General features: G+C 50.4%; 1 protein-coding gene across 2 annotated transcripts in view; it reads right to left on the bottom strand.

Moving 5' to 3' along the window:
• Positions 1-12,646, bottom strand: part of hint3 (histidine triad nucleotide binding protein 3) — a 27,655-nt gene extending 15,009 nt beyond the window's left edge. The window contains exon 1 of one of the 2 annotated variants that reach the window (XM_085997201.1): positions 12,140-12,646. In XM_085997201.1, the coding sequence (XP_085853327.1) occupies positions 12,140-12,592 (453 nt within the window). In that variant the 5' untranslated portion in view covers positions 12,593-12,646. Of the gene's footprint in view, positions 1-9,019; positions 12,114-12,139 lie in introns of those variants that run through there. The other variant, XM_085997202.1, reaches the window with a different exon arrangement.
• Between the last annotated feature and the right edge of the window lie 789 nt (positions 12,647-13,435).

Below are 13,435 nucleotides of genomic sequence, written 5' to 3' on the forward strand. Positions count from 1 at the left end.
GTAGACAAAGAGGAACTTTTCCCCTTAGTAGGGGGGTCAATAACAAGGGGGCATAGATTCAGGGTAAGGGGCAGGAGATTTAGAGGGGATTTGAGGAGGAACTTTTTCACCCAGAGGGTGGTTGGAATGTGGAACTCAATGCCTAAAAGGATGGTAGAGGCAGGAACCCTCACAACATTCAAGGAGCATTTGGATGAGCACTTGAAATGCCATTGCATACAAGGCTATGGACCAAATGCTGGAAAATGGGATTAGACTGGACAGGGATGGATGGGCGGCGCAGACACGATGGGCCGAAGGGCCTCTTTCTGTGCTGTAAAACTCTATGACATTCACACAGCCCAGGCCCTGGGAGACAATCACACAGCCCGGCTCGGGCCCCGGGAGACACTCACACAGCCCGGCCCGGGCCCCGGGAGACACTCACACAGCCCGGCCCGGGAGACACTCACGCAGCCCGGCCCGGGCCCCGGGAGACACTCACGCAGCCCGGCCCGGGCCCCGGGAGACACTCACGCAGCCCGGCCCGGGCCCCGGGAGACACTCGCCCGGCCCGGGCCCCGGGAGACACTCACGCAGCCCGGCCCGGGCCCCAGGAGACACTCGCGCAGCCCGGCCCGGGCCCCGGGAGACACTCGCGCAGCCCGGCCCGGGCCCCGGGAGACACTCGCGCAGCCCGGCCCGGGCGACACTCGCGCAGCCCGGCCCGGGCGACACTCGCGCAGCCCGGCCCGGGCCCCGGGAGACACTCGCGCAGCCCGGCCCGGGCCCCGGGAGACACTCGCGCAGCCCGGCCCGGGCCCCGGGAGACACTCGCGCAGCCCGGCCCGGGCCCCGGGAGACACTCGCGCAGCCCGGCCCGGGCCCCGGGAGACACTCGCGCAGCCCGGCCCGGGCCCCGGGAGACACTCGCGCAGCCCGGCCCGGGCCCCGGGAGACACTCGCGCAGCCCGGCCCGGGCCCCGGGAGACACTCGCGCAGCCCGGCCCGGGCCCCGGGAGACACTCGCGCAGCCCGGCCCGGGCCCCGGGAGACACTCGCGCAGCCCGGCCCGGGCCCCGGGAGACACTCACGCAGCCCGGCCCGGGCCCCGGGAGACAATCACACAGCCCGGGCCCAGGGAGACACTCACACAGCCTGGGCCCCGGGAGACACTCACACAGCCCGGGCCGGGCCCCGGGAGACACACTGGCAGCGGCAGTGGCAGCAGCGAGAGCGGCCCTGGGTGGAGCCTGAGCAAGGACAGTGAGGAGTATAAGGAGCGGGAGAGAGAGCGAGGCCCAGACTCACCGGCAGCAGCGAGAGCGGCCCTGGGTGGAGCCTGAGCAAGGACAGTGAGGAGTATAAGGAGCGGGAGAGAGAGCGAGGCCCAGACTCACCGGCAGCGGCGAGGGCGGCCCTGGGTGGAGCCTGAGCGAGGACAGTGAGGAGTATAAGGAGCGGGAGAGAGAGCGAGGCCCAGACTCACCGGCAGCAGCGAAAGAAAAAACAGCACAAGGAGTGACGTCACAGGATAGCTGGTAACTGATTGGTTGGTAAAGATCGTTTTTCTTTGCTATTCAGATTCAGAGCCAGTGAGTATCACTGTTTTTTTTGTCCGTTGTCTTTTAGTCTTTAAGGGCAGAGGGGTATACTAAAACCTTAATTAATCTAATAACTAGAAGCATGGCAGGGCAGCTCAGTCCCGTGGAGTGCACATCCTATGCCATGTGGGAAGTCCTGGACGCTTCTCGTGGCCTGGACGACCACATGTGCAGGAAGTGTCGCCAGTTACATCAACTCGAGCTCCGGGTTTCAGAGCTTGAGCGGCAGCTGGAGTCACTGCATTGCATCTGCGAGGCTGAGAACTTCGTGGATAGCATGTTTCTAGAGGTGGTCACCCCGCAGCTTAAGAGTGTGCAGGCAGAGAGGGAATGGGTGACCGCCAGACAGAAGGAGAAGACCAGGCAGGTAGTGCAGGAGACCCCTAAGTGCATCTCGCTCTCCAAACAGTAATCTGTTCTGAGTACTGGTGGGGGCGATGGTTCCTCTGGGGAGTGCAGCCAGAGTCAAGTCCACGGCACCACAGGTGGCTCAACTGCACGGGGGAGGAGGAAGAAGAATGGAAGAGCAATAGTGGTAGGGGATTCGATAGTTAGGGGAGCAGACAGGCGTTTCTGCAGCCACAGATGTGACTCCAGGATGGTATGTTGCCTCCCTGGTGCCAGGGTCAAGGATGTCACTGAGCGGCTGCAGGGCATTCTGAGGGGGAGAGGGTGAACAGCCAGAGGTCATGGTCCATATCAGTACCAATGACATAGGTAGAAAGAGGGATGAGGCCCTGCAGGCAGAGTTTAGGGAGCTAGGAAAGAGGTTAAAAAGCAGGACTTCAAAAGGTTGTAATCTCCGGATTACTCCCGGTGCCATGTGCTAGTGAGTACAGAAATAGGAGGATAGAGCAGATGAATGCATGGCTGAACAGATGGTGCAGGTGGGAGGGCTTTAGATTCCTGAGGCATTGGGACCATTTCTGGGGGAGGTGGGACCTGTACAAGCCAGATGAGTTGCACCTCAACAGAGCTGGGGCCAATATCCTCGGGTTTGCTAGTGCTGGGGGGGACGCCTGAGAATAGATTCAGAAGGGAAAGAAGCAAAGCTGAAATTAGAAAGCAGAAAAGTAGAAAGTGAATTTGGAAGACAGAGGAAGCAAGGGCTAGAAAATTGACATCAAGGGAGTTTGGCAGTGCTAAATGGTATATACTTCAATGCAAGGGGTATAGGGAATAAGGCAGATGAACTGAGAGCATAGATAGACACTTGGGAGTATGATATTATAGCTATTACTAAGACATGGCTAAAAGGGCAGGTATGGCAGCTCAATATTCCTGGTTACAGGGTTTTCAGACGGGATAGAGAGGGGGGTAATAAAGGAGGAGCGTCGCAGTACTGATTAAAGAAACTATTACAGCTGTGAGGAGGGATGATATGTTGGAGGAATCATCAAATGAGGCCATATGGGTTGAATTGATGAACAAAAAAGGGGCAATTACACTGCTGGGACCCAAACAGTCAGAGGGAGACAGAAGAGCAAATATATAGACAAATTTCTGAGAAGTGCAAAAACTATAGGGCACTAATAGTAGGGGATTTCAACTACCTAATACAAACTGGGATAAAATTAGTGTGAAAGGTATAGAGAATGCAGAATTCCTAAAATGCATTCAGGAGAACTTTTTTAGCCAGTATGTAACAAGCCCAACAAGGGAGGGGGCGGTTCTGGAATTAGTTTTAGGGAATGAGGCTGGGCAGGGGGAAGGGGTATCGGTGGGAGAGCATTTTGGTGCTAGTGATCATAATTCAGTTAGATTTAGGGTAGTTATGGAAAAGGACAAAACAGACCAGGAATAAAAGTTCTCAATTGGGGAAAAGCCAATTTTGCTAAGCTAAGATGGGATTTAGCCAAAGTGGACTGGAAACAGCTACTTAAAAGTAAATCAGTGTCGGAGCAGTGGGAGGCATTCAAGGAGGAGATCCTGAGGGTCAGAGCAAGTATGTTCCCTTAAAGAAAAAGGGTGGGACTAACAAATCTAGAGTCCCCGAATGTCAAGGGACATACAGGGTAGGATAAAGAAAAAAAGGGAGGCTTATGATAGATACCGAGGGATCAATACTGCAGAAACTCTAGAAGAGTATAGAAAGTGCAGGGGGGAAATTAAGAAAGCAAAGAGAGAGCATGAAAAAATGTTGGCAAGTAAAATCAAGGAAAACTCAAAGATGTTTTATAAATACATTAAGAGCAAGAGGATAACTAAAGAAAGAGACCATAAAGATAATGGCCCCGATTTTTGGCTTGTGTGGGGAATGGTCGGATTTCCCCGAATGTGGGGTTTCTGACACACGCAAAAAAGTGTCAGCCAGCCCCACGCAACTTTCCCTCAATTGGCCAATTAATTCCCAGCATGTGGGAAGTCTTGCTAATTGTCTAAATCGAGTCAGAAATCCCCACAGTATGATGTCATAATTCGTGGTGCTTTCAAGGTCCATGGCAAGCACTGCATCCTCTGACGGCTTCCAAATGAACCATACAGGATGGCAGAGGAGCCTGCAGCAGCTGTGGCCAGTGCCAGACCCCGAGCTGCCTTCAAATTCGACGAGGCTTCACTGCAGGCATTATTGGATGGGGTTAGGGCCCACAGGGAGGTCCTCTTCCTTAGGTCAGGGAGGAAGAGGCCTCCCACTGAGACCAATGCTGCATGGATGCAGGTGTCAGCAGATGCCAACTCGCTGGGAGTCACCAGAGGAACCTTGGCATTACATCTGTAACTCCTTCCTTTACTCCCCCACAGTACCATCCAGAGCCCCCGTCCTCACTGTGGAGGAGGAAGAGGCTGTGCAGCCAGACTCCTCAGAGGAAGCTCCAACCTCTGAGGGTGCAGCGTCAGCAGAAGTAAGCACACGCAGCACCAGTGCGTCGGCGGGAATCTCGAGCGGCAGCAGCGGGGCTATAAAAGTCCCAGAGACCCAGGTAACGCCTCAGTTCGTCAGCGGGTGTTTCAGCGGCAGCAGCGGGGCTATAAAAGTCCCAGAGACCAGGCAAGGCCTACCAATCTCCAGTCTGGGAACTCGGAGGGAAGGAGAGAGGTAAAAAGTGATCCAAGTGTGACGTCACCAGAAAGCGGGTAAGTGATTGGTTGGTAAGTATTTATCCCTTTTTAAGCTTAAATCTCTTTGGTTTATAGTTTCTAAGGTGTGATATTCACCATCTAGAATCGGGTCAGAGGGTATTTAAGAATATTAATAAATTTAATTAATTACATAGAATGGGAGATCAGGTGATGTGTTGCTGCTGCAATATGTGGGAGCTGGTGGACACCATTGATGCTCACGGTGATCACATTTGCAGTAAGTGTTGGCTGCTCGAGGAACTCCAGCTCAGTGTTGAAGAGCTGGAGTCCGAGCTTCAAACACTGAGACACATCAGGGAGGGGGAGAGTTACCTGGACTCTGTGTATCACGAGGTATTCACACCAATTAGATTAATTAATTCAGATGTAGTCCGTGGCCAGGGTCAGGATGGTGTGACTAGAAGTGAGGCAGGTACGGGGATCCAGGAGGTAGTGTTGGAGGAGCCGCAGCCCTTGCACGTGTCCAACAGATTCGAGGCTCTTACTCCCTGTGAGGATGGGAACAGGGACTGCGGGGAGGATGAGCAACCTGACCACAGCACCGTGGAGCAGGGGGCCATTCAAGTGGGGGGAGTTAAAAGAAATGTTGTAGTGGTAGGGGATAGTATCGTTAGGGGGATAGATAGAGTTCTTTGCAGCCGAGAGCGAGAGTCCCGAAGGCTGTGTTGCCTGCCCGGTGCCAGGGTTAAGGACATCTCCTCCTGGACTGGAGAGAAACTTGGAGTGGGAGGGGGCGGATCCAGTTGTCGTGGTCCATGTTGGTACCAACGACATAGATAGGACAAGTAAGGAGGTTCTGCTGAGGGAGTTTGAGCAGCTAGGGGCCAAATTAAAAAGCAGAACCACAAGGGTAATAATCTCTGGATTATTACCTGAGCCACGAGCGAATTTGGCTAGGACAAATAAAATTAGAGAGTTAAATGCGTGGCTCAAAGACTGGTGTGGGAGAAATGGGTTTTGCTTCCTGGGACACTGGCACCAGTACTGGGGCAGGAGGGAGTTGTTCCGTTGGGACGGGCTTCACTTGGCCACTGCTGGGACTAGAGTCCTGGCGGATCATATAACTAGGGCTGTAGAGAGGGCTTTAAACTAACTAGTGGGGGGGAGGTTCCTAGAGAGCAAATAATAAAAATGACAACAGAGAAGGTCATAGACTTAGGTAGCAGTGGGGAAATTAAAAACCAGAGTGTGTCAGGAAGGGGCAGAAGGTATGGAGTAAAAGGTAAAGTAATAAAAAGGGCAAAAGCAGGAACTAAGTGTCACAAAACATATTTGAAAGTTCTCTATCTGAATGCACGTAGCATTCGTAACAAAATAGACGAGTTAATGGCACAAATAACTACATATGGGTATGATCTTGTGGCCATTACAGAAACATGGCTGCAGGGTGACAATGCCTGGGAATTAAACATACCAGGTTATTTAACGATCAGGAAGGACAGGCAGGAAGGGGAGGTGGGGTGGCTATGTTAATAAAGGAAGGAATCACTGTTATACAGAGAAATGATATTGGGTCAAAAGATCAGGATAATGAAACAGTTTGGGTGGAGGTAAGGAATAATAAGGGGAAAAAAACTAGTGGGCGTAGTCTATAGGCCTCCGAACAGTGGCAACTCTGTTGGACGGAGTATCAATCAGGAAATAGTTGAGGCTTGTAATAAGGGAACATCTATAATTATGGGGGATTTTAACTATCATATTAATTGGACAAATCATGGGCAGGGCTGCCTTGAGGATGAGTTCGTTGAGTGTATTAGGGATGGGTTTCTTGAGCAGTATGTAACTGAACCGACCAGGGGGCAAGCAACCTTAGATCTGGTCCTGTGTAACGAGACAGGATTAATTAAAAATGTCCTAGTAAAGAATCCCCTTGGAATGAGTGACCATAACATGGTTGAATTCCATATTCAATTAGAGGGTGAGAAGGTTGGATCTCAAACAAGCGTGCTAAGCTTGAATAAAGGAGACTATGAAGGTATGAGAGCGGAATTGAGTAGAGTGGATTGGGAAAATTGATTAAAGGGTAAGACGATACATGATCAGTGGTGTACATTTAAGGAGTTATTTTACAACTTCCAAAAAATATATATTCCACTGAGAAGAAAAGGGTGTAAAAGAAAAGACAGCCATCCGTGGCTAAGTAAAGAAATTAAGGATAGTATTCGACTAAAAACAAGGGCATATAAGGTAGCCAAATCTAGTGGGAGGATAGAGGATTGGGAAAACTTTAAAAGACAGCAAAAAAATAACAAAAAGATTGATTAAGAAAGGGAAGGTAGATTATGAAAGTAAATTAGCAAAAAATATAAAAACAGATAGTAAGAGTTTTTATAGTTACATAAAAAGAAAAAGGGTGGCTAAAGTAAATGTTGGTCCCTTAGAGGATGAGACCGGGAAATTAATGGTGGGAAATATGGAGATGGCAAAAACACTGAATGAATATTTTATATCAGTCTTTAAGACACTAAGAATATCCCAACACTGGACAAACAGGGGGCTAAAGGGGGGGGGGAGGAGCTAAACACGATCAAAATCACTAAGGAAGTGATACTCGGTAAAATAATGGGACTCAAGGCGGATAAATCACCTGGACCTGATGGCTTACATCCTAGGGTCTTGAGGGAAGTGGCGGTAGGGATTGTGGATGCATTGGTAATAATTTTCCAAAACTCCCTGGACTCGGCAAAGGTCCCGGCAGACTGGAAAACTGCTAATGTAACACCCTTATTTAAAAAGGGCAGTAGACAGAAGGCTGGAAACTATAGACCGGTTAGCCTAACATCTGTGGTAGGTAAAATTTTAGAGTCCATTATTAAGGAGACAGTAACAGGACATTTGGATAATCATAATTTAATAGGACAAAGTCAGCATGGTTTTATGAAGGGGAAGTCATGTTTGACAAATTTGCTGGAGTTCTTTGAGGAAGTAACGTATAGGGTGGATAAAGGGCAACCAGTGGACGTAGTGTATTTAGACTTCCAAAAGGCATTTGACAGGGTGCCACACAAAAGATTATTGCTTAAGATAAAAAAATCACAGGATTGGGGGTAATATTCTGGCATGGATAGAGGATTGGCTATCTAACAGAAGGCAGAGAGTTGGGATAAATGGTTCATTCTCAGACTGGCAATCAGTAACTAGTGGTGTTCCGCAGGGGTCAGTGCTGGGTCCCCAACTCTTTACAATCTGTATTAACGATTTGGAGGAGGGGACCGAGTGTAACATATCAAAGTTTGCAGATGATACTAAGATGGGAGGGAAAGTAGTGAGTGAGGAGGACATAAAAAACCTGCAAGGGGACATCGACAGGCTAAGTAAGTGGGCAGAGATTTGGCAGATGGAATACAATACTGGAAAGTGTGAGGTTATGCACTTTGGCAGGAAAAATCGTAGAGCAAGTTATTATCTTAATGGCAAGAAACTGGAAAGTACTGAAGTACAAAGGGATCTGGGGGTCCTGGTGCACGAAACTCAAAAGGTTAGTATGCAGGTGCAGCAAGTGATTAAGGAGGCCAATGGAATGTTGGCTTTCATTGCTAGGGGGATAAAATATAAAAATAGGGAGGTATTGCTTCAGTTGTACAAGGTATTGGTGAGACCGCACCTGGAATACTGCGTACAGTTTTGGTGTCCATACTTAAGAAAAGACATACTTGCTCTCGAGTCAGTACAAAGAAGGTTCACTCGGTTAATCCCGGGGATGAGGGGATGGACATATGAGGAGAGGTTGAGTAGATTGGGACTCTACTCATTGGAGTTCAGAAGAATGAGAGGCGATCTTATTGAAACATATAAGATTGTGAAGGGGTTGGATTGGGTGGATGCGGGGAGGATGTTCCCGATGATGGGTGAAACTAGAACTAGGGGGCATAGTCTTAGAATAAGGGGCTGCTCTTTCAAAACTGAGATGAGGAGGAACTACTTCACTCAGAGGGTGGTAGGTTCATGGAATATGCTGCCCCAAAAAGCTGTAGAAGCTACATCATTACATAAATTTAAAACAGAAATAGACAGTTTCCTAGAAGTAAAGGGAATTAAGGGTTACGGGGAGTGGGCAGGAATGTGGACATGAGTCTAGGTTCGGATCGGTCATGGCCCTGTGGGTAGCGGAGCAGGCCCGGGGGCCGTGTAGCCTGATCCTGCTCCTATTTCATGTGTCTAATTCTGTTAGATTCAGGAGATGGTTCTGTGATAGTAGATTGGCGGTTAGGATCAGATCAGCCATGATCTTATTGAATGGCGGAGCAGGCTCGAGGGGCCGATTGGCCTACTCCTGCTCCTATTTCTTATGTTCTTATGTAGCGCAGACACTCACACCTCGGGGGGACCTTTGGGACATAGAGTAGTGTTGTCACCTGGTGTTTCACAGCTGACAAGTGAGCCTCAGCAGATTCTGGAGACAGGGACAGCAGTGGAGAGTCCTCGTCGGAGGGCGCAGGGCTCTGCCAGCTCAGCTCAGCTGCGCTGCATCTCGACCCTCTGCCTCTGGGTCCATCTGCAAGAGAAGAGGTGATGGATCTCCATGCACAGATGCAGGAGTCTCTGGCAGGTTTTGTCTCCAGGGTCGCTGCGAGTGTGGAGCGAATGGAGGAGTCCATAGCGACCATGAGCAGAGCCTTTGTAGAGTCATTGGTGCATGAACGCAGCACCATGGAAAGGTTGGCAACCTCCATGGAGGAGATAACTTGCCAGCATACGGAAAACATGGTGAGTGCTCATAAGAGAATGACATCTCTTGAGGAGCGTTGGCCATCTGTTGAACAGAGAAACCAGATCTTCATGGAAGTCCTTCTGAGTAGGACTGCCAGTGCAGAAACGGGTCCCACTGGCCCCCTAAAGTGCAGCAAGGTGCTCTCAAGCCACTTCCAAGCGCTGGCCCCTTCTGGCTTGTGCAGCTTCAGGTGAGTGAGCAGCAGCCTGGTGCTCCTGGTAATCATCCTGCTGTTCCTGGTTCTGCTGCTGCCACCTCTGCTGTTGAAGATCCTCTAATGCCAGGAAGGGAAGGTGCCAAAGGCCTCCCATGCTTCTAGCAGATGCCTCGGTTGAGGAGGTCCTGAGTTAGGGTGGTGAGAGGGGCTTCCCAGGAGCTCACACTGAAGTGTGTGAGGCTCCAACTTTCTGCAGCTGCTCCTAAGGCTTCAAATAGTTCCCCCAAGCCTTGATCAACAAGGTCCTGCAGCCTGCAAATGCTGCCTCTTTAAATATCTTCAGCCCTCAGCGACCTGCTGCTGCAAGCAAGCCAGCTGTTTTCATGCCAGCTCTCATCGGCGGGGTTCCCCGCAGGCGGGTTTCAGGTGGGGAAAGCCCCAAAGTCACAACGGCACGGGAAAATCGTCCTTAACAAGGTGATCATTGGTGATTAGTGTGCCGACGAGCAGTCCCGCCAGCGGCGGGCGGGACTGAAGCGGGGCGCGTGGAAACGGCGGTCCGAAAGTCGGACGGGGCGGGGGAAGGTCCCGACCTGCTTTTTCCGCGATTTTTGGACCACGGCCGCATGAAAAGCCGCCCGACAGCTGCCCGAAAATCGGGGCCAATGTGTGTGTGGAGGCAGAAGACATGGGTATGGCTCTTAATGAATACTTTGCGTCTGTTTTTACAAAAGAGAGGGGCGATGTAGACATTGCAATCAGGGAGGAGGAGTGTGAAATATTAGATTAAATAAACATAGTGAGAGGGGAAGTATTAAGGGGCTTAGCAGCTTTGAAAGTGGATAAATCCCCAGGCCCGGATGAAATGTATCCCAGGCTGTTAAGAGAAGCAAAAGAGGAAATAGCAGAGGCTCTGACCATCATTTTCCAATCCTCTCTGGCTATAGGTATGGTGCCAGAGGACTGCTAACACTGTACCTTTGTTTAAAAAGGGAGAAAGGGATAGACCGAGTAATTACAGACCAGTCAGCCTAACCTCGGTGTGGGAAAATTATTGGAAAAAGTTTTGAGACAGAGGATAAATCTTCATTTAAAAAGACATGGATTAATCAAGGACAGTCAGCATAGATTTGTTCAGGGAAGGTCATGTCTGACTAACTTGATTGAATTTTTTGAGGAGGTAACAAGGAGGGTCGATGAGGACAGTGCGTTTGATGTAGTGTATATGGATTTTAGCAAGGCTTCTGATAAGGTCCCACATGGCAGACTGGTCACGAAAGTGAGAGCCCATGGGATCCAGGGCAAAGTGGCAAGTTGGATCCAAAATTGGCTCAGAGGCAGGAAGCAAAGGGTAATGGTTGATGGGTGTTTTTGTGACTGGAAGGCTGTTTCCTGTAGGGTTCCGCAGGGCTCAGTACTAGGTCCCTTGCTTTTTATGGTATATATATCAATGATTTAGACTTGAATGTAGGGGGTATGATTAAGAAGTTTGCAGATGATACTAAAATCAGCTGTGTGGTTGATAATGAAGAAAGCTGTAGACTGCAGGAATATATCAATGAACTGGTCAGGTGGGCAGAACAGTGGCAAATGGAATTCAATCTGGAGAAGTGTGAGGTATTGCATTTGGGGAGGGCTAACAAGGCAAGGGAATACACAATAAATGGTAGGAAACCGAGAAGTGTAGTGGAACAGAGGGACCTTGGAGTGCATGTCCACAGGTCCCTGAAGGTAGCAGGACAAGTAGATAAGGTGGTTAAGAAGGCATATGGGATACTTGCCTTTATTAGTGGAGGCATAGAATATAAGAGCCAGGGAGGTTATGCTTGAACTGTATAAAACACTAGGCCACAGCTAGAATACTGCGTACAGTTCTGATCACCACATTACAGGAAAGATGTGATTGCACTAGAGAGGCTACAGAGGAGATTTACTAGGATGTTGCCAGGACTGGAGAATTTTAGCAATGAGGAAAGATTGGATAGGCTGCAGTTGTTTTCTTTGGAACAGAGGAAGCCAGACTTAATTGAGGTGTTTAAAATTATGAGGGGCCTAGATAGAGTGGATAAGAAGGATCTATTTTCTTTAGCAAAGAGGTCAATAACCAGGGGGCATAGATTTAAAGTAAAGGATTAGAGGGGAGTAGAGGAGAACTTGTTTCACCCAGAGGGCATTGGGGGTCTGGAACTCACTGTCTGAAAGGGTGGTAGAGGCAGAGACACTCATCACATTTAAAAAGTACTTAGGTTGCAGCACGTCAAGTGCATATCCATGCTGTAACATCCAAGGCTACGGACCAAGAGCTGGAAAGTGGGATTAGGCTGGATAGTTGGCACAGAAACGATGGGCCGAATGGCCTCCTTCTGTGCCATAAACTTCTATGATTCCATTTCTAAGTGGGTATTCCTTGTCTCCCAACAGCCACTCCACAAGTCTGCTTGCAGGTCGGAAGATGTCAGGGAGCTTGGACTATCACAGGATGAAAGCATCATGGCAGCTCCCATGGCTCTTTGTCGGCCGGCGCGGACACAATGGGCCAAATGGCCTCTTCCTGTGCTGTAAATTTCTATGATTCTGTGATTCACACAGCCCGGCCCGGCCCCTCACCCAGTGCAGCAGCTCCACCGGCTCCTCTTTGTTCACGATTTTACAGAAGATGCATTTCTTGTCGATCCCGCCCTCGAACTCCGCAATCGCCGCCCCCGGGGCCGGGCTCTCCGACTCGGGCTCTGCTCCCCCCGGGCCCGGGCTCTCCGTCTCGGGCTCTGCTCCCCCCGGGCCCGGGCTCTCCGACTCGGGCTCTGCTCTCCCCGGGGCCGGGCTCTCCGACTCGGGCTCTGCTCCCCCCGGGCCCGGGCTCTCCGACTCGGGCTCTGCTCTCCCCGGGGCCGGGCTCTCCGACTCGGGCTCTGCTCTCCCCGGGCCCGGGACCACCGCCTCATCCACGGCTGTGTATTGCCCCGGGGCCTCGGACTCTCCAATTACCAGCGCCGCCATGCCAACCGTACCAATCACACCCAGAGAGCATCGATCACCATACCAATCACACTCAGAGCGCATCGATCACCAATCACACCCAGAGACTTCCATGGAAATAAAAATCGGGTGAAATGTAAAACGGGCTGCTGATTCGCTATCACCTGTTTTACACTATCGCACAAAGTCAAAATCTGCCCTATAGCGCTTTCTATCAGACAGTGCTTATAGTATTTTTTTTGTAAAACTATAACTTCAATAACACATGCAGTTAAAAACTATAATCACAACACATTGCTCTCGACTATGAGTCAGAAGGTCGTGGGTTCAAGTCCCACTCCAGAGATCTGAGTGCAGAAACCTCGGCTGTCACTCGGTGCAGTGCTGAGGGAGAGCTGCACTGTCGGAGGTGCGGTCTTTCGGATGAGACGTTATGCCCGCTGGGGCAACGTCGCCCCTATGGTGCGCGGCCTCGCATCGATCAGGAGGTTCCGCGCAGGCTGCTCACCAGCTGTTGCCACTGGAAACGATACCGCACACAGCGGCTACGCAGCAAATTTAAAGGGACCACACATGAAAAAAAAAATTAGAGGGAACATTGCTCTCAGGTAGACGTAGAAGATCCCATGGCACCTGTTGTAACCTGAAAAGTGGACCTGCTGTTATGTTTAGGTCGACACTTAACCCTTTCCCCCTCAGAGCGGACTAAGTGATATACAAAGTCGACGCTTAGCTTTGGTACAGATGACAGACTTCGAGTGAAGGATGGTTCAAAACGGTCTTTATTCACAGGCCTGGGGAGAACCTTCTGAGACCCTTCTCAGATCCGACTCCACCGATTCCCTAGCAACAATCACAGTTATACAAAAATCAAACTCCCCTCCCTAGGGGCGGGGATAAAGCTTATCAGCATATACAGAGTTATAG

The sequence above is a fragment of the Somniosus microcephalus genome, chromosome 9, assembly GCF_052327205.1.
Source record: "Somniosus microcephalus isolate GS21.2 chromosome 9, FLI_Smic_1.0, whole genome shotgun sequence".
In the NCBI taxonomy this organism is placed as follows: Eukaryota; Metazoa; Chordata; class Chondrichthyes; order Squaliformes; family Somniosidae; genus Somniosus; species Somniosus microcephalus.